At 43.4% G+C, this 25,576-nt stretch overlaps 1 protein-coding gene across 1 annotated transcript in view; it reads right to left on the bottom strand.

Moving 5' to 3' along the window:
* Positions 1-2,395: 2,395 nt before the first annotated feature.
* Positions 2,396-25,576, bottom strand: part of LOC124110986 (protein FAM126B-like) — a 256,707-nt gene continuing 233,526 nt past the window's right edge. The window contains exons 11-12 of the mRNA XM_046470512.2: positions 23,661-23,820; positions 2,396-7,385 (exon numbers count right to left, since the gene is read on the bottom strand). Of these exons, the coding sequence (XP_046326468.2) occupies positions 6,955-7,385; positions 23,661-23,820 (591 nt within the window). The 3' untranslated portion in view covers positions 2,396-6,954. The remainder of the gene's footprint in view (positions 7,386-23,660; positions 23,821-25,576) is intronic.

Raw genomic sequence — 25,576 nt, 5'->3', positions numbered from 1 at the left:
CCTTGTACTGTGATCTTGTGGAACAAGCGAAACCTCTACTGAATTCAGGGGTTACTTTAATAAGCATGGTGACATAGATATAGTTCCAGCGCCAAAGGTTCAGGACAATTTGTCCAAAAAAAAGCAAATCTCTTCTGAAGTTTGCTGAGAAAATTTACTATCTAAATGTGGAGATAGGACATTTAGGCAAGCGGTTGGCATTGCCACGGGCACCAGTTTTGCTACCATCCTTGCTGATCTCTTTCTTAATGTCTAAGTGGCAAAATCAAAACAAGGAAATTTTGGCAAGAAGTTTAACTCAAGCTTCAGGTAAATCAATAATCTGATATTGTTCAATAATAGTGAAAGTCCTTTTAATGATTTACCCACCTGAGCTCGAACTAAGAGAGATCAGTGACACTGACTTATATGTTTCTAATTAGGTCAATGCATAAACATTCAGAGAGACAAAAATGATTCCAAATACTGTATGACAAGAGGGATGACGTCAACTTTCCCTTTATGTCAAGCATTATTCCAGAACATCCAGCCTTTGGTGTCTTCACTGCACTAGCTTTCAGGTACAATAGAGCGCACACTAGGAGACTTCATAGTGAGTGAGTTGTGTTTATTGCCGCTTTTAACAGTATTCCAGTTTTATCACGGCGCGTCAGCTTAATGTGGGTGGAAAGCCCGAAGTGATGCAGGTCTCAGACGTTTACCACTTCGGTGAAACCCACTAACACGGGTATGGTGCTGACAAACCTAGAAACATAATCGGGGCGAACAGGGATTCGAACCCACAATCATAGCTTTCTGGCGTGTCCAAGGGACGCAACTCTGCACAGGGAATCGCGGCGCCTTAGAGGACTGGGCCACCCGTGCCCCCTAGGAGGCTTCATAGAGTCCAGTGACTCTTGCTTAAACTTAACATAAGACCACTGCTGGTTATTTAAATTCATTTGACAATTGGTAGTTTTGGAGATACAATACCAATCTTGACACATGAACAACCCTTCTGAAATGTTAATGATTCTTATACAATCAAACAAATGTTATTAATTTACTAATGCCCTTACATGTTAAACATAAAATGGTTGCCAAACTAAGGAAATTTGTGAAAGTTAATTACAAATGTGTACAAATACAACTGGGGCTGACTGATACCTATATCAGTAGGTACATATATGTACCGAGGTATGTACAGATTTAATAAGGGAAAACTGGACATGTTGCATTGATACTAGCATACCAGAAGTGTAACAGCGGGTATATGTATATTCATGAACATCTACACCGAGGAAATCACATCTCAGTATTACATGGCCGACAGTTTAACATTTCAACTTGGCTGGCTGGTAATAACAGCCCATTTTGCTAATTCTACTCAAACTGTGACCCATATCATCACCATATTTGTCACATGATCAGAGTACACCACATGTTCCTGTGTACTTTCGGGTGAACAATAGACTTGCCTTTCCATGTGTTTGTTAAATATTACTCAAAAGAAGTTGAGTGAGTGAGTGAGTGAGTGAGTGAGTATGGGTTTACGCCACTTTTAGCAATATTCCAGCATTATCACGGCGGGGGACACCAGAAATGGGCTTCAGACATTGTACCAATGTCGGGAATCGAACTCGGGTCTTCGGCGTGACGAGCGAACGCTTTAACCACTAGGCTACCTGACCGCCCCCAAAATAAGTTGAAGAACAATATTTTTCCTATTACTACAGTTAATCTGTCATGGCATTAAGTGCAGTAATATGAAAGAATCGGGTGTTCTTTAATTTCTTTTGGGTAGTGTATATAATAGGATTCTGGATATCTGGATTTTGGCAGTTGTAAGGAGAATGTTTATGAAGTGACATACTGTTTACAAAGACTGATTCACACACGCTTCAGCCAATCACAGCATAGTATGTCACTCTTATGTCACTTACACCCTTCTGGCCTGGAGAGGATGGATGTGGTTCTCCTTCACAATATTGTTCTTAACAATGTACCATCGATAAAGTAACAAAAGTTAAATGTCTCTGTCTAAAATGCAGCAAAACAAAACTCCATCTTCCCGAGGCAAGGGAGTTAACTGACTATAAAAGTCCAGTTGGGTATTACGAGTTATGTCCCTCCAATTGCCCAATCAGATTCCACCTCTTATATCACGTGCAATTGCAATAGTAATGTCAGTGCCCAGTCAAGACGATCTGATCGATAATCAAAATCTATATTGTAATGAAAGGGGCCTTAACTCGCAAAGTGCATCAAACAACTGGAGCACCTTGATTAAAACAAATTTGCAAAATATTTGTCAACATACAGTTGGCGGTACACATGCTTTGCAAATCCTTCAGTCGACCCAAATCTGCACTTTGAAATTTGTTTTAAAAACTCTGTATGTCTAGTTCACTATGCGATTTTGATTGGACTATGCATAGAGCTCCGGAATTCCAGCATAGTTCGGCAAGGGTGGAAACTGGACTTTTTATAGTCATTAACACCCTTACCTTGGGAAGATGGACAAAAATCCTTCATTTGATACTCTTGTTGTGTGCCAAAATTGGTGACAATAGAAAACAGTTCTGGAGAAAAATGGAAAATGCTGAACGGCTCAGTAACCGGCGCAAGTATTAGGAGAGACATAGTGACATCGTAGAGGCAGAGACTGGTCTCAGTGTTCAAGGTGGCGAGGCTGGATATATACAGAGTAACAACAGGTCAACGGTACGCTCCGGACTTTGTATATGTCATTTGTTCTTTAAACTGTTCAACAACAATGATTTTATACCAAATAACAACACTCATAATGAATGATACAAGGGGTTAACTTAAATCAGAGAACAAAATGTAGATGTAATTCTATGGTTATATACAAATAGTAAATTGTGTCTACAATATGTCTTTCATGATCTGTCAAACCTACCCTTTGCCTCCTCACCATAACCCTACTACTGGTACACATACAGGTGTCCCTCATTATAACAACTTCCAATAACTATGTACAAAGGTGCACATATACTACCCAAAATATGTTAAGGACCACCCGATTTTTTCATATGAGTGAGTGAGTGAGTTTGGCTTTACGTCGCTTTTAGCAATATTCGGCGGGGGACACCAGAAATGGGCTTCACATATTGTACCCATGTCGGGAATCGAACCCAGGTCTTCAGTGTGACGAGCGAACGCTGTAACCATTAGGCCACCCGACTGCCCCTTTTTATATGACTAGTTAACCTGTCATGCCAGAACAGACTAATTATAGAAATATAAAGAACAGGTGATCCTTTACTTTGCTTGAGTAGTATATTTGTCACCCCTCACTTCTGTCCTTGAACAAAGACTGGTTTCCTCTATTGATAAGTGTCATTTGTGAAAACATGATAAATGTACAAGAATCACATCAGAATGTGTATATGACAATAATATATATATATAAAGCATCAATAAAAGAATATATACCTAGAAACAATAATTACTATCTAAAGATTTACTAAACTGATTGTCACAAGTCACATACTGAATATTATGCTTGCGCTGTGTTAGGACCCTGCCATTTAAAGGCTAATATGAAAGGACTTGAGTCATTATTCAGCTTGTCCCACAAGTACAAGAGTGGTCTGCATGTATAACTTCACAAGTGGAATTATCTCTATCATAACATTTTTAATCTGTACCATAAGCGTAAATACAAACCTATGACAAATACTGATTTGAAAATCAACAACTTTAAGTGGGCAATATTCATGACAATCATTGCTTCAAATTACCTATAGGGTTAGCCTATCATACAGACCCTGAAACAAATATATCCAAAATAGCCCATGCAAGTCTATAATGTTTGGCAAGTCTAGACTACATCTCAAAATGAAGAGAGTCTCTGGGCTCCTTTTTATTATATTTGTATTAAGATAATTTAAAAACTGTATAATTCTTGTGTATACCCTACCTCTATTACATCATTGCCATAAATTCCTGTTTATGCTGAGAACTACACTTCTAATTTTTTATAAATTTTCAACATCTGTCCTCTTCACTGTAAGATATGTTCTTTTCAGAGACTAGATGGTAGTCTACAATGGGGTTACAGCATGGGTTTTCTCATCACTGTGTTCTCTCATCTAAATGTCGATTAAAACGATTTTCATGGCATGGCACATCAATCTTAAAATACGTAGGTTTGAGGCTTCAGTTCTTCTAGTGACGCAACATGCAAGTACAACGATATAATCCCAATGTCCCATTGCATATACCACAGATCAAACCACTACAAATTAATTATTTGTCAGATTTGTCAAATGTGAATACAATGCAAGGATTGTGTTTGTTGCCTATCCACAAAAGTAAAGATTATCCAAGTATTGACCCAGATTATATTCAACAATGTTTTTCCCATGAATATATTTAAAGCAGCCATAGAGTATGGTATTTATGGTGGAAAGTCTATATTTGCCCACTGATGTAATTTTGTAGCTAAATAGGACTGACAAAATGAACTTCCTCAGAAATAATGAAATTTACATCAACACTAACTTTCTTACATGAACAAATAATCCTTGTGTTAATATTTAAGCACACACCTGTTCAATCCAACTAAACAGATTAGACATGTAATAAGGAGTACTTTTTCAAATGAATTAAAAAACATCAGTAAAAATATTTCACAATAAGGGCTGCTTGATTTATTAATAAGGTTAATATCATTAGGCGTTTGTGTTTTATCTACACATGGAACATGCTTCATTGTAATTACCTGTCAAAATAAAACACAATCACAAACAATACATGCTTGACTGGGAAGTGCAGGACTACAGCATGGAAAGCTTGACACATTATGACACAGATATACTTATGGCTTTAAGAGAATAGATATTCACATATTTACACCTATACAGTTATGCATGCCTTAGATATGGAGCATTGTTGATATACTGGAGTTGTCAATTAATGACAAAATAAAATAATAAACGAGGACATTAAAACAATGAAACAAGTCGTGACACAAGCCACATCCACTGATTTGCAGAGACACAGCAGAAACATTTTGAAAGCTGGATATAAAAGGTAAATGACTGTGAACTATAACCATCTGTTTTAAAAAAACCATTTCCATGTTGGTTGAAGTCAATACGAGTACAGGGAATCTTGAGTTGATGCAGAATAACGTGTTGTGTTTGATATCATGTTGCATCTGTTTACCATTTCAGGATTCTGGAGAAAAGAATCACATTTCATAAATGGCAAAATTGTACTTATTCTTAATCTTCAACTAAAATGTGTCACTTTCTTCCAAAATATATATACTACTTCTTGAATGTAAAACAAAGTGCTGTCCTTTTTATCTCACATCTTAAAGTAAGCATGTTGTACAAAAATATTAACATTAAAACAAGAACTGACAGATCTGGAATGAAGACTTCAGAAGAGCTGGAATGGGTGAGTGAGTGAGTTTGGTTTTACGCCGCTTTTAGCAATATTCCAGCAATATCACGGCGGGGGACACCAGAAATGGGCTTCACACATTGTACCCATGTCGGGATTCGAACCCGGGTCTTCGGCGTGACGAGCGAACGCCTTAACCACTAGGCTACCCGACCGCCCCAGCTGGAATGGGATAACGGAGAACACGTATTGACAAACATAACAAAACCTGACATACACAACCAACAATCCACAATTACAAACAAATCAACAAGATTACCTCAATTAAAAACAGACCCCACGACCAGTCATGGAACATAAACACAAAACTTCAAGAAATTACAATATGGCAGAGTAGGATAGAGTAACCTCCCCTGATTAAGATAGTTACCTCCCCTGTATAGATTCCACAGAACAGTATGTCACACTGACAAACACAGAATTTGGCTGATATGAGATCAGAAATCATAAGAGACATTAACACAGTATTTATGCACTTACTGTGCTGGGTAAAACATGCTATTCAAGATGCACATAAGCTAAACTCACAAAAATGAAAGAAAGAAATATCCCAAAATTCGAAGCTTGTCGTACATGCATTTCAACCATTCTACTGGATACATTTATCAGTGTTAATATTTCAAGAATATGCCCAAGACTGCACTGTCAATGAACGTTTCAAGGCTGTCACTTTCATCACACGTAAGCTCACAATTCCACAGCTTAACACCTCATCATTTCTACCTGTGTCCATGCTTGTTCTATATTGATAACAGTAGGCATATACAGTAAACTACGGTTAAAAAGAACTCAAAGGGACCACTTATTTGAGTTCATAATAACTGTAGTTCGTTCTAAGCATATATACAGCAAATGGCCTGGACTAAGAAATAAGTATCGATCAGTTCGTTATAAACGTGTTCATTATAAACATACTTTACTGTGTATCATTGAATGGCACCAAGCGAAAACATGTTGGTTATGATAGCAACAAATATAATTCGTAACAGGAATTTCATGATATAAACCATTGGTGATCTTAAAGAGGGTATTTGCATACTATAAAAGCATGGTTAAGCAATGAACATGTAACAAATTAAAAGAAGTTCATTCATGCTCACTATGTACACTGGAGAATGAAATCATAAAGACATTTACGAGCAACATTTCAATAAGGCCTTTTAACTCTACCATTTGTTCGTACATTAATACTGGCAGCTGAGTGAATCCCATATTAACTCAGCACTGTTTTCGACTTGCGTCACTTCGTCTTGAATGGCTGCAAGATTACCGATGTGACGTTACAATAATCACTCACTCATTTTGGGCATACCTGTTTAAATAGGCTTTACACAGTATGACTTACTAAAACTTAACACTAAAACTTTAAACTTACTCACTGCTACACAATGATCATCTGGACATGCATCAACTTATAAACTATATAAAAATGATTTAGTGTGAAGTGTCTCGGGTAAAGATATAAAGTTGTAGAAAGAGTTAATATTGAAGGGTTAAAAGACCTGATGAAATGCACCATGTTCATTTAAAGAATTATCATAAATCAGTACTGAAGTTCTCCTGATTAACAGAACCATTCTTGCTATCCTTGCTTCTGCTTGTCGCTGGTAAACTTCGACTCTTTTCCGACTGGAAGCTGTCATCACTACCATTTGCTGCGACATAGGGATCATCATGGCTACCTGATCGCCGTGGCAACGCATGAAGTTCAAGGTTGTCTACGACTGACTTTGACTGCCCCTTCACCACTGCCACGGAAATACTATCAGAGGAATCTCCATTGAAAATGGCTGATTTTGTGCTTGCATCAGAATCTTTCCGAACATCCTTTCCTCGTATCTTGTCTCCTTTCTTTGCTGCCTTCTTCCCTGACGACCTTGCCCCTTTGGGAAGACCTTGACCTTGGTCCCCATCTTCGTCAATGGGTTCTAGTTTCACATCTTTGGCAGTTGGCACAGAAATGTCATCTGAAAGAAATAATAATTGAATTTATTTTAATCTGAAAACAACTGAGCTAGTTTCATTTCTCGAACTATTTTAGTCCACTTTAATGTGTGAGATTTACAAAAAACAAAACCAGGCTTTTGGTAAAAATTTCAACTTAACCAAAACTGGAGAATAAAAAAGCATCAATGCTATTACATTTACATGTACCAGTAGTACATTACAAACCATGTAATATACTATTATAATTAAACATCTAACCATATAAATTATTCAACCACAGGGCCCCATATTCCATAAAGCTATCTTAGCGCAATGACTATTGTAAGTCTATGTTAAAGTATAGGATTATGATTGTCTTAGATCTATGGTCGCTTCATAGAATGGGGCCAGATCTCTGAAATCAACCTCAGTTACCCAGTGTATCATATCTCCATTCAATAATTACATTTATTACCTACAAGGGCAAACATATCAGGGGTCATAAAAAGCATATGTGCCCTTGGGTCATATCACGTCACAAGACAACAGTGTATTGTCTTGTATTGTCATCTGGACGGCTTTGTTGACGTCATTTGAATCTTATTGTTACATGAGGTCGGAATGACGGACGTCATCCGGATGTCATTGTTGATGTCATACGAATCTTATTGTTACATGAAGTCGGAATGATGCCACACTAGAAACAACATTATATCTGAAGATTGTTGACGTCATTTAACAAATTGTTGTTCGATTGCTGTTGCGACTTGCTGTCCTTAGAGGTAAACACTAAAATTTGTCTCTGTACGGAGACATCTTCTTTGGTAATAAATAGAACATTGTATTTATGTTCATGTCATACTCTTGCTCGGGAAATACCAGAAAATTTAGACACTCGTGTCGTTAACATAGTATGACATGGACACAAATACAATATCCTCTATATGCCATGAACCCAGTCAATACACAATGCTAAAAATAGCAATCCAATCAAATTACACTCACATGCAAGAGATATTTTTGGGGAGGATAGTGATAACAGAGATGGGTATAGCATACAATCTCTTCCCATACAAAGCTAAAAAAGATTGGGGCAGGATATTATATCATAATAGAATGGATTTATAAAGCACTAGATATCCGAGGATGTGATCAATGAGAAATGAATTAACATCTGCTCCAAATTTAACCTTGATATGACTTGATATATCCATTTTGACCATGCTCTTCTCAAAATGCTAAATTTCAAAACTTATTATTTATCAATTTTCCTCATTATTTACGTTGGCAATATTTGGCTATCAATGCAGACAGCAACGTTTGTGAAGTGGCTGACTTTGTTCTTTTAGATGAAGGTGAGCTTCAGTGCCATTCCAATATTTTCTCATTTAATTTTTATTCTAACCTACTGGTTCGTTCTTAATCAATAAAATATGTTAAGACAACATAAACAAAAGTGATAGTCATCCCCCTGGAATGTTGGGTGATATAGCAGGACAGATTAACTGTAGTAAAACAAGTCATCAGAAGATGACAAACCCCCGGCCCCCACAATAGCAAAAGGCACCACTTCAACCTATGGTTAATACATGTACCAAGTTTGGTGAAAAATCTTTCACTGTTTTCAAGTTAAGCTCCGAAAATAAACGAAATACGGATGGACGGTTGGACAGACAGACCAGATTATGAGTATATCTCCCCCATAAAATGCCAGGGGGATAATGAAAGAATTGGATTGTTCTTTAACTTCTATTGAGTAGTATATATAGTCCCTTCTCCTATTTTTGCAGGTTTCCTAATCTCAGGGCAATACGCAAATATACAATGCAGTTGTTTACATTGGTAATATAAGTAGGTAGTGCCAAGGTGTCTTATATCGCTAAATTTTCTGAATATATTTTCAGCAATATTTCAGTTATCTGACTTCAGTCTGTAAATAATCGAGTCTGGACCAGACAATCCTGTAATTGATATCATGAACATCGATCCACGCAGTTGGGATATGATGGCATGCATCAACCAAGTCAGCGAACCTGACCACCTGCACGTTAGTCGCCTCTTACGACAAGCTTGGGTTGCTGAAGACCAATTCTAACCCTGATCTTCACTATATATAAAAGAATCGGGTGGATCCTTAACATGTTTTGAGTAGTACATGTTCCTTCACTTGACAATATTAACATGAGGGTCCTTAACCCAATGTTATCTGCATTACACCTTTTTCAAAAGAAACATTTATACACAGGACCACATTTCAAAATTCTTGACACAACAGAGTATATCCTAAAGCTATTAAGGAAACAACTTACCATGACCCAGGGCCCTCTTTAGCAAGTAGGGACAAGTTTTTCATTACATTAATGCATAGTTGTAAGGGAAATACTGTTTGTTTAAACTCGTTAAGGAACTTGTTATAAAAATGCACAAGTAATAATATTGGAGCAGCTGCTTCTTGATACTAATGAGAAATAAATCATGAACTTATACCAGCAGGAACTCGGGATGAGTTGCTTACATATGCTTTCAATAAGCAGTTGTTCATAATTGATGGAGCTTAAAAAGGTTTCAATATTCAAAGTGCTACTGACCTTTTAACACATATTCCTCTCTCATACTGCTGTTCTGATACAAGAATCTAACATATTTCTCCTACGTAATGAAATAATTGGAAATTACCTGTGCACATGATGCAATATAAGAGTGAGTGAGATGGGTTTAACGCCGCTTTTAACAGTATTCAAGTTATATCGCGGCGTATCAGCTTAATGTGGGAGGAAAGCCCGAAGTGATGCAGGTCTCAGACGTTTACCACTTCGGTGAAACCCACGAGCACGGGTATGGTGCTGACAAACTTAGAAACACAATCGAGGTGAACCGAGATTCGAACCCACAATCATAGATTTCTGGCATGCCCAAGGGACGCAACTCTGCAGAGCGAATCGCGGCGCCTTAGACGACTGGGCCACCCGTGCCCCCTGCAATATAAGAAAAACTATTCCAAGTGAGACTGTTTGGAACCTAACTGTCATCCTCAGTAACATAATTGTTTTCATAGGGGATTTTGTGGGAATTGTGAGAATTTTCTAGATTAAATACCAAGAATTTGAAAAAGAAGATCAAACATCTAGATTTTCTGAACTAGAATTTCACTATAACCCGGTCTAAAGTCTGAAAGTATACTCTGAAGGGGGGTAGATTTTGGCACCTTACACCGGGTGCCGTTGTACAAAGCGATCTTGCAGCTTATGTGCTCGTAACTCCCATACCTTAACACAGACTTATGATAGTCATAGTGCTAGGGTTGTTTTGTACGAGGCCCTGGATACTGTATCAGATGTACTATGTGGGAGATTCTTGGTTAGAACCGGTACCTCAGTACCTGTGTCATGGATTCCCAGTCAGAATACATCCCCAGTACCCATGTGGGGATTCCCAGTCAGAATACATCTCCAGTACCCATGTGGGGATTTCCAGTCAGAATACATCTCCAGTACCCATGTGGGGATTCCCAATCAGAATACATCCCCAGCACCCATGTGGGGATTCCCAGACAGAAAAGGTCTCCAGCACAAGATTTTGGGTCAGAATAGGTCTGTATTACTTGTATGAGGATTCCGAATGTGAATTCCCACACAGGGACTGGGGACCTGTCAGAAAAGGTCCCAGGTAGATCTGGTGGTTACAGTGTGTGACGTGGATAATTGTGTTTCATAACTCCTGATAACCAGTGAATGCGTTTGGTTTTAGGCAGCTATTAACAGTATCCATGTGGGGATTCCTTGTCAGAATACATCCCCAGTACACATGTAGGGATTCCCAGTCAGAATACATACCCAGTACACATGTGGGGATTCCCAGTCGGAATACATCCCCAGTACCCATGTGGGGGTTTCCAGTCAGAATACATCTCCAGTACCCATGTGGGGATTTCCAGTCAGAATACATCTCCAGTACCCATGTGGGGATTTCCAGTCAGAATACATCTCCAGCACCCATGTGGGGATTTCCTGTCAATATACATCTCCAGCACCCATGTTGGGATTTCCAGTCAGAATACATCTCCAGTACCCATGTGGGGATTTCCAGTCAGAATACATCCCCAGCACCCATGTGGGGATTTCCTGTCAACATACATCTCCAGTACCCATGTGGGGATTTCCAGTCAGAATACATCTCCAGTACCCATGTGGGGATTCCCAGTCAGAATACATCCCCAGTACCCATGTGGGGATTCCCAGTCAGAATACATCTCCAGTATCCATGTGGGGATTTCCAGTCAGAATACATCTCCAGTACCCATGTGGGGATTCCCAATCAGAATACATCCCCAGCACCCATGTGGGGATTTCCTGTCAATATACATCTCCAGTACCCATGTGGGGATTCCCAATCAGAATACATCCCCAGCACCCATGTGGGGATTCCCAGACAGAAAAGGTCTCCAGCACAAGATTTTGGGTCATAATAGGTCTGTATTACTTGTATGAGGATTCCGAATGTGAATTCCCACACAGGGACTGGGGACCTGTCAGAAAAGGTCCCAGGTAGATCTGGTGGTTACAGTGTGTGACGTGGATAATTGTGTTTCATAACTCCTGATAACCAGTGAATGCGTTTGGTTTTAGGCAGCTATTAACAGTATCCATGTGGGGATTCCGTGTCAGAATACATCCCCAGTACACATGTAGGGATTCCCAGTCAGAATACATACCCAGTACACATGTGGGGATTCCCAGTCGGAATACATCCCCAGTACCCATGTGGGGGTTTCCAGTCAGAATACATCTCCAGTACCCATGTGGGGATTTCCAGTCAGAATACATCTCCAGTACCCATGTGGGGATTTCCAGTCAGAATACATCCCCAGTACCCATGTGGGGATTTCCAGTCAGAATACATCCCCAGTATCCATGTGGGGATTCCCAGTCAGAATACATCCCAAGTATCCATGTGGGGATTCCCAGTCAGAATACATCCCCAGTATCCATGTAGGGATTCCCAGTCAGAATACATCTCCAGTACCCATGTGGGGATTTCCAGTCAGAATACATCTCCAGTACCCATGTGGGGATTCCCAGACAGAATACATCTCCAGTACCCATGTGGGGATTTCCAGTCATAATACATCTCCAGTACCCATGTGGGGATTTCCAGTCAGAATACATCTCCAGTACCTATGTGGGGATTCCCAGTCAGAATACATCCCCAGTACCCATGTGGGGATTTCCTGTCAGAATACATCCCCAGTACCCATGTGGGGATTCCCAGTCAGAATACATCCCCAGTACCTATGTGGGGATTCCCAGCCAGAATACATCTCCAGTACCCATGTGGGGATTCCCAGTCAGAATACATCCCCAGTATCCATGTGGGGATTCCCAGTCAGAATACATCCCCAGTACCCATGTGGGGATTCCCAGTCAGAATACATCTCCAGTATCCATGTGGGGATTCCCAATCAGAATACATCTCCAGTACCCATGTGGGGATTCCCAGTCAGAATACATCCCCAGTACCCATGTGGGGATTTCCAGTCAGAATACATCTCCAGTACCCATGTGGGGATTTCCAGTCAGAGTACATCCCCAGTATCCATGTGGGGATTCCCAGACAGAAAAGGTCTCCAGCACAAGATTTTGGGTCAGAATAGGTCTGTATTACTTGTATGAGGATTCCGAACGTGAATTCCCACACAGGGACTGGGTACCTGTCAGAAAAGGTCCCAGGTAGATCTGGTGGTTACAGTGTGTGACGTGGATAATTGTGTTTTATAACTCCTGATAACCAGTGAATGCGTTTGGTTTAAGGCAGCTATTAACAGTAACATCTATTAACAGTGACATGTTGTATCATAATGAAATGTGTGAGTTTGATGTGGGAAGAAAGCCAAAAGTGATGCAGGCCTTAGACATTTACCACTTTGGCAAAAACCCATGACCATCCATGTGTATGGTGTTGACAAACCAGTGTTCCAGTGGGTTTTGAAACTGCCGGGGACTGGCAACTCTAAATATTACCAGTCCCCTCGAATTTTTGAATGCCCCAACTTTCAACAAATAAATGCAATGACGTCATCTCTGAAGTAACTTAGATCTACACATCATTCACACAAAGTTCAGTCCCAATTTTCTCGTGTGTTTTTTCGGTATTTTGAGACTAAGTCACTACAAATATATATTTAACCTCAAAGCAAAGTGAAATGTTATTTCCTTGCACAAAAAATAGACAACAGGAAACCCTGATGGTAAGTGGCAAGCTGACTTTGTTCGAAAAATATACTTATCTGAATATCACCAATGAATCACCATGAAATACCGGTCCAAGCCTAATTCTACCAGTAAAAAACTGGTAATTACCGGTAAACGGGAACACTGCAAACCCGTGAAGATCCAGAGTAGGTCTTCAGCAACCCAAGCTTGCTGTAAAAGGTGACTATGCTTGTTATAAGAGGTGACTAATAGGATCGGGTGGTCAGGCTTGCTGACTTGGTTGATGCATGTCATCGTACCCCAATTGCATGGATTGATGCTCATGATGGATGCACTGGATTGTCTGGCCCAGACATGATTATTTACAGACCGCCGTCATATAGCTGGAATCTCTCTAGGTGCGGCGTTAAACAACAAACAAACAAACAAAGACAAACCCAGAAACATAAAATCAGGGAAAACCATGATTCAAACCCTCGATCAATGGTTTCTGTCACAACTAAGGGTCTTGGCGAGTAGTGTTAGACAACTGGATGACCATGCTGTCCTCCTGATAACTAGAGCTGATGATCATGGTGTACTGGTGTGCCATGGCCAGCCTTGCCTTTTTACAGGCTGCCATTAGATAACTATAATATTGCTAAGTGAGTGAGTGAGTGAGCTGGGTTTAACACCGCTTTTAACAGTATTCCAGTTATATCACGGCGTGTCAGCTTAATGTGCGAGGAAAGCCCGAAGTGATGCAGGTCTCAGACGTTTACCACTTCGGTAAAACCCTCGAGCACGGGTATGGTGCTGACAAACCTAGAAACATAATCAGGGCGAACCGGGATTCGAACCCACAATCATAGGTTTCTGTCGTGCCCAAGGGACGCAACTCTGCACAGCGAATTGCGGCGCCTCAGACGACTGAGCCACCCGTGCCCCCATAATATTGCTAAAACAACATTTATTCACTTGCTCAACAGATGATTTGAAACTGAATGCATACTATTTTGTATTCATGACAATCTGACAATACATGTATTTCTGTTTCCAGTCCACGGTCGGGTTAACGGTTCACACATACAATTATGCTGTTATGCTGCTTATTACTGTAATGAGACAAACTGCAGCAAGGAGTGTTCTCAAGTAGGTTTCGCACCATCTGAAGAGCCAAGGCAAGACCTCCCAGAGCTATGCATGATGCCTGCAGGTCGGATGTGCATCTCGACAGCTGCTGGTGCACTCAGCGAGAGAAATGTCTCTAAACTTAAAGGGAAGAATGTTGCTTATTCAGCAAAGTAAATATGCTGGTACATCCAAGGAGACATATATGTACATGCATCAGTGATAGGTTTTTGTGAACGCATGCTCTTCCTTCCACATAACTGCAATACTTGCAAATGTTATCTGGTCTGTGTCTCTTTTAAATGTTTATTCCAAGTAAGGCAATGGTAATAAATGAATGTAATGCTAAGAAACTGATACATGTGTTTGGATTAAGTGGTCTCCATGTTCTGATAGGATGTATGTTTAACTCTCAACGTCAGGTGAGGTGAGGTGAAATGTGGTTTAATGTCGCATTCAAGATGATTGCACTCATATAGTGACGTGTATGCACGTGTGTGCGTGGGTTTATCTTTATCTGGACTTATGACCATTTAATTATGCCAGCCAATTGATACTCGGTACTCGTTCTTTTCCATTTCTGTGTCCATTTGGTTGGTTGGTTTGTTGTTTTACACCGCACTCAGCAATATTTCAACTATATGTAGGTGGTCTGTAAATAATCGACAGTGATTGATATCACGAGCATCGATCCACGCAATTTGGAACGATGGCATGCTTCAACCAAGTCAGCGAGCCTGACCACCCGATCCCGTTAGTCGCCTTTTACGACAAGCATAGTCGCCTTTTACGGCAAGCATGGGTTGCTGAAGACATATTCTACCCTGGATCTTCACGGGTCGTGTCTGTTTGGACCCCTATCACTTTTAACTGGCTGTCACTGATATATAAACCGCTTCAATAGACCAAATGCACTTGCAATGAACTACTCAAACGATGTACTATATTGACTAGTTTACTTTGTTATGGCCCATAGTTGAAAGTTAGTCAGGCTTTGAACTTTTTGACCAGCCCTTGTACAAGGAAATCCATTAAGTTGCGTCTTAACTTAGCATAGGTTGCTGGGGAGCAGTTCTATTCTGTAATCCCACCTGGACGTCTGAACGTTGACCCACAGATCGTCTGAACGTTGACCCACAGATCAAACAGCACAAGGGTGTAGGAAATTATTGAAACATCCCCACTCAGACACAGTATACTGACCCTGAGTTGACCAGTACTTGTTTAATCCTCTTAATGCTGAGCACCAGGCAGGGTAACAACAAGTACCTTCTTTGCAAACCATTTGGTCCCAGCATAAGATATACAAGAGAATGTTTGGGACTTTTTTCAGCAGTGGATACTCATAAAATATTAAGAATTATCATTGATCCAAATAATATTATCTCTCACAAGCTAAAATAATCAATACAAACACAGCACCAATACTTTGACATAGATTCTTCTGAACTATATTCAAGGTAAAAGGATAAATAGAGAATCTCACCCTTGTGTCATTTGATATCAAATATATCAACACTTGTGTTTGATAAAAGTGGAAAAACTCCAAGGCTTGCCGAGATTTTATTTATCATCCAGCATCATTCTTCTAATGTTTTCAGTTTGTAGACAGTAATAAGCAGTGTCTTAAGTGTAAAAAGTACTGCTAACAGCTTCAGTAGCAGAGGCATTAGTGATGTCATTTGATTGTGACAATAGGCCATTTATATTGTGCATATTTCCACACTACAGAGGAAAAATGACCTAATTGGCTAAATGGACACAATCTAACAACAGTTATGTTATATAATTCAAAGACTACTATCTCTATTACATCAATGCCATAAATCCTGTATCTTAGCTGTCGTCACACAAAACAATCTTCAGATTTTCAACAGAAGTCCCCTTCACTGTCAACAAACAATAATATGTTGTGCATGTAATAGTATTTTTCTACCCACACCTCTTGCGCATGCATAAGGTGGGAAAGCCTCATCTCTGTCCTCTTCTGTGTGCTAGTGTGATAACAGAAAATACAGGATTGATAGCTAAGATGTAATAAAGGTTTGGTATTCATGAGAATTATTTATTTTAGTTATGACATTTCCTGAGATCAGCTGCACTGAACATCAAGGTTGCATGCCCTTCCTTCAACAACACATGACTGTGACAAGTCTGAGGACATGCGAGCTGACAGAGGAATCCAGGAAATATCTCCCCCATACCCAGATGTCGGAGTCAATCTCAGATGTCAGGCTGCAACATTTATTGTCCCACATCTTAGGCGTCTAACATTTCTCTACTCTTTAATAATTTTCACAACCATTTATCACTTGTCTTTCATTCAGAAACTAGTCCTGTGAAGCACCTGGCAAGGAGTGCCTGATCTGCTTCATTCACTGCAGCACGTCGCGCTATTGTCAGAGCATGAGCAGGAGAAGCTGGCTGTGGTAACTGCTTTCATAGTTCAAATTGTAAACAGCAAAACATCATTTTGGCTGTATTAATGCCTGACCACCTCCCTTACACTAGACCACTACACCACCCCACAATCTGTAGGCCTGACTACCCCCCCCATCCCTGCTGACCCCTACACATGACCCCTACACCAGCCAACAATCTGTAGGCCTGACTACCCCACCAACCCTGCTGACCCCTACACAGGACCACTACACCAGCCCACAATCTGTAGGCCTGACTACCCCACCAACCCTGCTGACCCCTACACAGGACCACCACACCAGACAATCTGTAGGCCTGACTACCCCCCATCCCTGCTGACCCCTACACAGGACCACCACACCAGACATCTGTAGGCCTGACTACCCCCCCCCATCCCTGCTGACCCCTACACAGGACCACCACACCAGACAATCTGTAGGCCTGACTACCCCCCATCCCTGCTGACCCCTACACAGGACCACTACACCAGCCCACAATCTGTAGGCCTGACTACCCCACCAACCTTGCTGACCCCTACACAGGACCACCACACCAGCCAACAATCTCTAGGCCTGACTACCCCACCAACCCTGCTGACCCCTACACAGGACCACCACACCAGCCCACAATCTGTAGGCCTGACTACCCCACCAACCCTGCTGACCCCTACACATGACCACTACACCACCCCACAATCTGTAGGCCTGACTACCCCACCAACCCTGCTGACCCCTACACATGACCACTACACCACCCCACAATCTGTAGGCCTGACTACCCAACATAACCTGCTGACCCCTACATTGGACCACCACACCAGACAATCTGTAGGCCTGACTACCCCCCATCCCTGCTGACCCCTACACAGGACCACTACACCAGCCCACAATCTGTAGGCCTGACTACCCCACCAACCCTGCTGACCCCTACATTGGACCACCACACCAGACATCTGTAGGCCTGACTACCCCACCAACCCTGCTGACCCCTACACAGGACCACTACACCAGCCCACAATCTGTATGCCTGACTACCCCACCAACCCTGCTGACCCCTACACAGGACCACTACACCAGCCAACAATCTGTAGGCCTGACTACCCCACCAACCCTGCTGACCCCTACACAGGACCACTACACCAGCCCACAATCTGTATGCCTGACTTCCCCAACAACCCTGCTGTCCCCTACACTGGACCACCACACCAGACAATCTGTATGCCTGACTACCCCACCAACCCTGCTGACCCCTACACAGGACCACTACACCAGCCCACAATCTGTATGCCTGACTACCCCACCAACCCTGCTGACCCCTACACAGGACCACTACACCAGCCAACAATCTGTAGGCCTGACTACCCCACCAACCCTGCTGACCCCTACACATGACCACTACACCAGCCCACAATCTGTATGCCTGACTTCCCCAACAACCCTGCTGTCCCCTACACTGGACCACCACACCAGACAATCTGTAGGCCTGACTACCCCACCAACCCTGCTGACCCCTACACAGGACCACTACACCAGCCCACAATCTGTAGGCCTGACTACCCCACCAACCCTGCTGACCCCTACACAGGACCACTACACCAGCCAACAATCTGTAGGCCTGACTACCCCACCAACCCTGCTGACCCCTACACATGACCACTACACCAGCCCACAATCTGTATGCCTGACTTCCCCAACAACCCTGCTGTCCCCTACACTGGACCACCACACCAGACAATCTGTATGCCTGACTACCCCACCAACCCTGCTGACCCCTACACAGGACCACTACACCAGCCCACAATCTGTATGCCTGACTACCCCACCAACCCTGCTGACCCCTACACAGGACCACTACACCAGCCAACAATCTGTAGGCCTGACTACCCCACCAACCCTGCTGACCCCTACACATGACCACTACACCAGCCCACAATCTGTATGCCTGACTTCCCCAACAACCCTGCTGTCCCCTACACTGGACCACCACACCAGACAATCTGTAGGCCTGACTACCCCACCAACCCTGCTGACCCCTACACAGGACCACCACACCAGCCAACAATCTCTAGGCCTGACTACCCCACCAACCCTGCTGACCCCTACACAGATCCACCACACCAGCCAACAATCTGTAGGCCTGACTACCCTACCAACCCTGCTGACCCCTACACAGGACCACCACACCAGCCAACAATCTGTAGGCCTGACTACCCCACCAACCCTGCTGACCCCTACACAGGACCACCACACGAGCCAACAATCTCTAGGCCTGACTACCCCACCAACCCTGCTGACCCCTACACTGGACCACCACACCAGCCAACAATCTGTAGGCCTGACTACCCAACCAACCCTGCTGACCCCTACATAGGACCACTACACCAGACAATCTGTAGGCCTGGCCTGACTACCCCACCAACCCTGCTGACCCCTACACATGACCACCACACCAGACAATCTGTAGGCCTGACTACCCCACCAACCCTGCTGACCCCTACACAGGACCACCACACCAGCCAACAATCTGTAGGCTTGACTTCCCCCAACAACCCTGCTGACCCCTACACGGGACCACCACACCAGCCCACAATCTGTAGGCCTGACTACCCCACGAACCCTGCTGACCCCTACACAGGACCACCACACCAGCCCACATTCTGTAGGCTTGACTACCCCACCAACTGCTGACCACCTATTGACTACCCTTCAAGAACTACACCTGATCAACAGAACCACTGGACGATCCCTTCACCTCACTACCCCGTCTTAACCACCCTTTTGATTATACACCCAAACCAGTCTATGCCTGACCACCCTGATGCTCAACTCACCTGACAATCCTTGTTCCAACTACACGCAAACACCCCTGTGAATAACCATCCCAACATCTTGTTGCCTGCCTCCCCCCCCACTCCCCAATGCTTGCCTCACCACCACCTTGACCACCCCAATGACATTTCACTCGACCAACCCTGACAATACCAACACCCCTGCGCCTGGCATCCCCAGTCACTACTCCCTACCCATCCTATCTCCTGACCTACACAACCGACAACCACCTCTCCACCTGATCTCCACAACCTCACCTCCCCGACCTTCACAACCACCCCTATCCCTGACCTCCACAACCCACAACCACCTCTCCAGCTGACCTCCACAACCTCATCTCCCCCTGACCTTCACAACCATCCCTCTGCCTGACCTCCACAACCTCCCCTCCCACTGACCTTCACAACCATCCCTCTGCCTGACCTCCACAACCAACAACAACCTCTCTACCTGACCTCCACAACCTCACCTCCCCCTGACCTTCACAACCATCCCTCTGCCTGACCTCCACAACCGACAACCTCTCCACCTGACCTCCACAACCTCACCTCCCCCTGACCTTCACAACCACCCCTCTGCCTGACCTCCACAACCTCACCTCCACCTGACCTCCACAACCTGACCTCCCCCTGACCTTCACAACCACCCATCTGCCTGACTTTCACAACCACCCCTCTGCCTGACTTTCACAACCACCCCTCTGCCTGACCTCCACAACCTCACCTCCACCTGACCTCCACAACCTCACCTCCCCCTGACCTTCACAACCACCCCTCTGCCTGACCTCCACAACCTCACCTCCACCTGACCTTCACAACCACCCCTCTGCCTGACCTCCACAACCTCACCTCCACCTGACCTCCACAACCTGACCTCCCCCTGACCTTCACAACCACCCCTCTGTCTGACTTTCACAACCTCACCTCTCCCTGACCTTCACAACCACCCCTGTGCCTGACCTCCACAACCTCACCTCTCCCTGACCTTCACAACCACCCCTGTGCCTGACCTTCACAACCACCCCTCTGCCTGACCTCCACAACCTCACCTCCACCTGACCTTCACAACCACCCCTCTGCCTGACCTCCACAACCTCACCTCCACCTAACCTCCACAACCTCACCTCCCCCTGACCTTCACAACCACCCCTCTGTCTGACTTTCACAACCTCACCTCTCCCTGACCTTCACAACCACCCCTGTGCCTGACTTTCACAACCTCACCTCTCCCTGACCTTCACAACCACCCCTGTGCCTGACCTTCACAACCACCCCTGTGCCTGACCTTCACAACCACCCCTCTGCCTGACCTCCACAACCTCACCTCCACCTAACCTCCACAACCTCACCTCCCCCTGACCTTCACAACCACCCCTCTGTCTGACTTTCACAACCTCACCTCTCCCTGACCTTCACGACCACCCCTGTGCCTGACCTTCACAACCACCCCTCTGCCTGACCTCCACAACCTCACCTCCACCTAACCTTCACAACCAACCCTCTGCCTGACTTTCACCTCACCTCCCCCTGACCTTCACAACCACCCCTCTGCCTGACCTTCACAACCACCCCTCTGCCTGACCTCCACAACCTCACCTCCACCTGACCTTCACAATCACCCCTCTGCCTGACCTCCGCAACCTCCCCTCCCCCTGACCTCCACAACCACCTCTCCACCTGACCTTCACAACCATCCCTCTGCCTGACCTCCACAACCTCACCTCCACCTGACCTTCACAATCACCCCTCTGCCTGACCTCCGCAACCTCCCCTCCCCCTGACCTCCACAACCACCTCTCCCCCTGACCTTCACTACCAGCCCTGTGCGTGACCTTCACAACCACCTCTCCACCTGACCTTCACTACCAGCCCTGTGCCTGATCTCCCCAATACCCATCGCCTGAAAGACAAACCTTTCTACGCTAAAGCCAAAAAATGAAGAAGCACAGCCTGGTGCAGGAGTCACTGGCTATAACAGGATGGAATACCATAACGCTGCATGGAAACAGTCAACTTTCTTGTGATAGATTAAAAGTAAGAGTGGCTTTGTACATATATATCGTATTATACATAATGAGTTCTGACACTGTGATACAATCTAAACTCTTTTTGTCCAATAAAATTTAGATTGAAATCTCTGAATGACCCCTATATTGAGAATCCGTCTGGATCATAACAATGAGCAGCCTGTCCTAATTGGAATCATCTGACAAGGCTGATGACAGACCACGATTGTGTCGTTTTATATATAGTTGTGTTCAGCACCCCTTTGAACAGTTTTTCAGCCATGTCACGGTGTATCAAGTCATGTTTGGGTAAGACTCAAAGTGACACAGGTTGTGGCAGTTCACCAGTCCGGAGAGACCAAGAACAAGGTGGAATCAAACACAGCTGATCCCGGCAACCTGAAGGTCACCTCGGGTCACATCCCCTTATCACACAGATTTGTCTACACGACATCTCACTTGACAATTTCTTTGTTCTGACGTATGGTTATTACAGATATACAATCAACAAATCTAAGGTCTTTTCAAGGTTAAAAAGGCACAGCGAAATTTCATATTTAATCAAGTTCATTTCAATTTTTACAAGAAATGTAGCATGCTGTCAAAAGTCATTTCAATTTACAAATTGTCTGCTTTACTGGTACACAAATATTTATGTCTGAAATTTTTATTTGATAGTATGTCCGAAAAAAATTTATAGGGAGTATTAGCTAAATGTGTGTTTGTATCATAAATAGCGTATATCAGAAATAAGAATTGTATAATGCAAGCCTTTGGGAAACATAGTTTGTATTCCTTTTATATAGAGAATCTCACCCGAGTGTCTTTTGATATCAAATATATCAACACGAGTTGCTAAAAGTGGAAAATCTCCCAAGGCATGCCTAGGAGTTTTTTCACTTTTATCAACGAGTGTTGATATATTTGATATCTAAAGACACGAGGGTGAGATTTTATTATTATCCAACAGCATTCTTCCAACTTTTTCAGTTTGTAGACGTAATAAGAAGTGCCTTAAGTGTAAAAAGTACTGCTAACAACTTCAGTAGCAGAGCCATTAGTGATGTCATTTGATCATGGTAACCAATGATGTCACAATGGTCTGTAAAGCATTGTGATGCAATTTCATTGCAGCAATATCGACAATGTAGATATCGCTTGATCTCACCCAAGCGATATCTCCTGTGGGAGCCAGTATTAATGATATAGAAATATGGGAAAAAATCTCTTTATAATATAGGTCTTTCTCAAAATAAAAGTAGTAGAAGACATATTTTTCCTTCACAAAAGTAGCTAAGAGACCGCTTAGGACTCCAATGCCTTAGTAAGCCGGCAACTTGTTTGTTTGTTTATTGTTTAACGCCGCACTCAGCAATAGTACAGCTATATGACGACGGTCTGTAAATAATCAAGTGGGGACCAGACAATCCAGAGATCGACATCATAAGCAGCGATCCACGCAATTGGGATAGGATGACATGTATCAACCAAGCCAGCGAGTCTGACCACCTGATCCTGTTAGTTGCTTCTTACGGCAAGCATGGGTTGCTGAAGACCTATTCTAACCCGGATCTTCACAGGTCTGGACATTGTGAAGGTAGCCATCATATTGTGATGAAGAAACATGGAACATGACATGCCAAGGATTAAACATGGCTGACTGTTGTTCACAGATTAGCTGAAGGAAGAGCTGCAGATAGGAGTACCTCGCCTGTGTCCGTGTGTTCTGTGACGTGGACTTACCTGGCAGTTTCTTTGTTCTGAATGAAGCATTAGTGAGAGCTGACTTGGCGAGGCCTGAAGTGGAGGAGGAGGAAGACAGGGCGATGCTGATGCCCATAGGACCGTCCTGCGGCTGGCCTGATGGGTTGTACTTGAGAGAGTTGAGAATTGCACTTGTCACCTGAAACACACAGTCAGCATCACATTCTTTATCCTTCCATTCTATCATCAGCACATCAGTGAGTTTGGTTTAATATCAAGTTTAACTGTATTTCTGTCATATCACGGCATGTCAGATTTATGTGAAATCCAAAGTGATGCAGGTGTCAGATATTTACCACTTTGGTGACACCAATGAGCAGGGGTATGGTACTGGTACTGACAAACCAAGAATCAAAATCAGGATGAATATGGGATTTGAACCCATGATCACAGGATTCAGGCATGCTTTAGGGACACAACTCAGCATCAGCCCTTCAGAATGATTTGAACCCCTTGGTAAAGGGACCAACAATAATGGGACAATGATGGGACGATGATGGGACAATGGTGGGACAATGATGGGACAATGATGGGACAATGATGGGACAACGATGGGACAATGGTGGGACAATGATGGGACATTGGCGGGACAATGGTGGGACAATGATGGGACATTGGTAGGACAATGGTGGGACAATGATGGGACATTGGTGGGACAATGGTGGGACAATGATGGGACATTGGTGGGACAATGGTGGGACAATGATGGGACATTGGTGGGACAATGGTGGGACAATGATGGGACAATGGCGGGACAATGGTGGGACAAAGGCGGGACAATGATGGGACAATGGTGCGTCAATGGTGGGACAATGGCGGGACAATGGTGGGACAATGATGGGACAATGGTGGGACAATGATGGGACAATGGTAGGACAATGATGGGACATCGGTGGGACAATGATGGGACAATGAGGGGACATTGGTGGGACAATGGTGGGACAATGATGGGACATTGGTGGGACAATGGTGGGACAATGGTGCGTCAATGGTGGGACAATGGTGGGACAATGATGGGACAATGGTGGGACAATGGTGGGACAATGATGGGACAATGGTGGGACAATGGTGGGACAATGGCGGGACAATGATGGGACAATGATGTGTCAATGGTGGGACAATGGTGGGACAATGCCGGAACATGGTTGGAAGTCATCTTCCAAACTCTCTCTTCCTCGCTGAAATTTCTTCACCCAACATTTAATTGGGATATATCATTTGGCAGGGTTCATCAATATTCTTTGGTGATTGACCCTCCATCGCCAAAGATTTGATGACTGCTTTCTAGTCAGTTTTGTCCATGTCAATTCTTAGAGTAGGGTACATGAAGTTAATTATCAGCAACTCACAGGTATCAGCCATTCACAGGACTAACACATGACAAATTGTGAAAGATAACTCAACAAACATAGGTCAAAACTAATATATGTCACACTCAAGCATAACAAGCTAGATACAGCAAAACTTTGATATCCCCTCGTACCATATCAGCCAATACTGTACTGAAATCTGGACCTGGTAAGTCATGTTCCAGGGGTAGAATGAGACAGGTTACAGAAACGAGTCAATGTCTGTTGTAGTAAGGATTTGTTTGTTTGTTTGTTGTTCAACGCTGCGCTCAGCAATATTCCAGCTATATGACAGCAGTCTGTAAATAATCAAGTCTGGACCATACAATCCAGTGATTGACATTATGAGCATCGATCAACTCAAGTGGGATATGATGACATGCATCAACCAAGTCAGAGAGTCTGACCACCTGATCCCATTAGTCGCCTCTAACGACAAGCATAGTCGTCTTTTACAACGATTATGGATTGCTGATCATGAAGACCTATTATACCCCTGATCTTCACGGTAGCAATGATCCACGCAATTGGGATCGATGACATGCA

The sequence above is a fragment of the Haliotis rufescens genome, unplaced genomic scaffold, assembly GCF_023055435.1.
Source record: "Haliotis rufescens isolate VD_foot unplaced genomic scaffold, xgHalRufe1.0.p SCAF_4, whole genome shotgun sequence".
Taxonomy (NCBI): Eukaryota; Metazoa; Mollusca; class Gastropoda; order Lepetellida; family Haliotidae; genus Haliotis; species Haliotis rufescens.
Note: the sequence above shows the minus strand (reverse complement) of the source record. Positions and strands in the feature narration are given on the sequence as shown.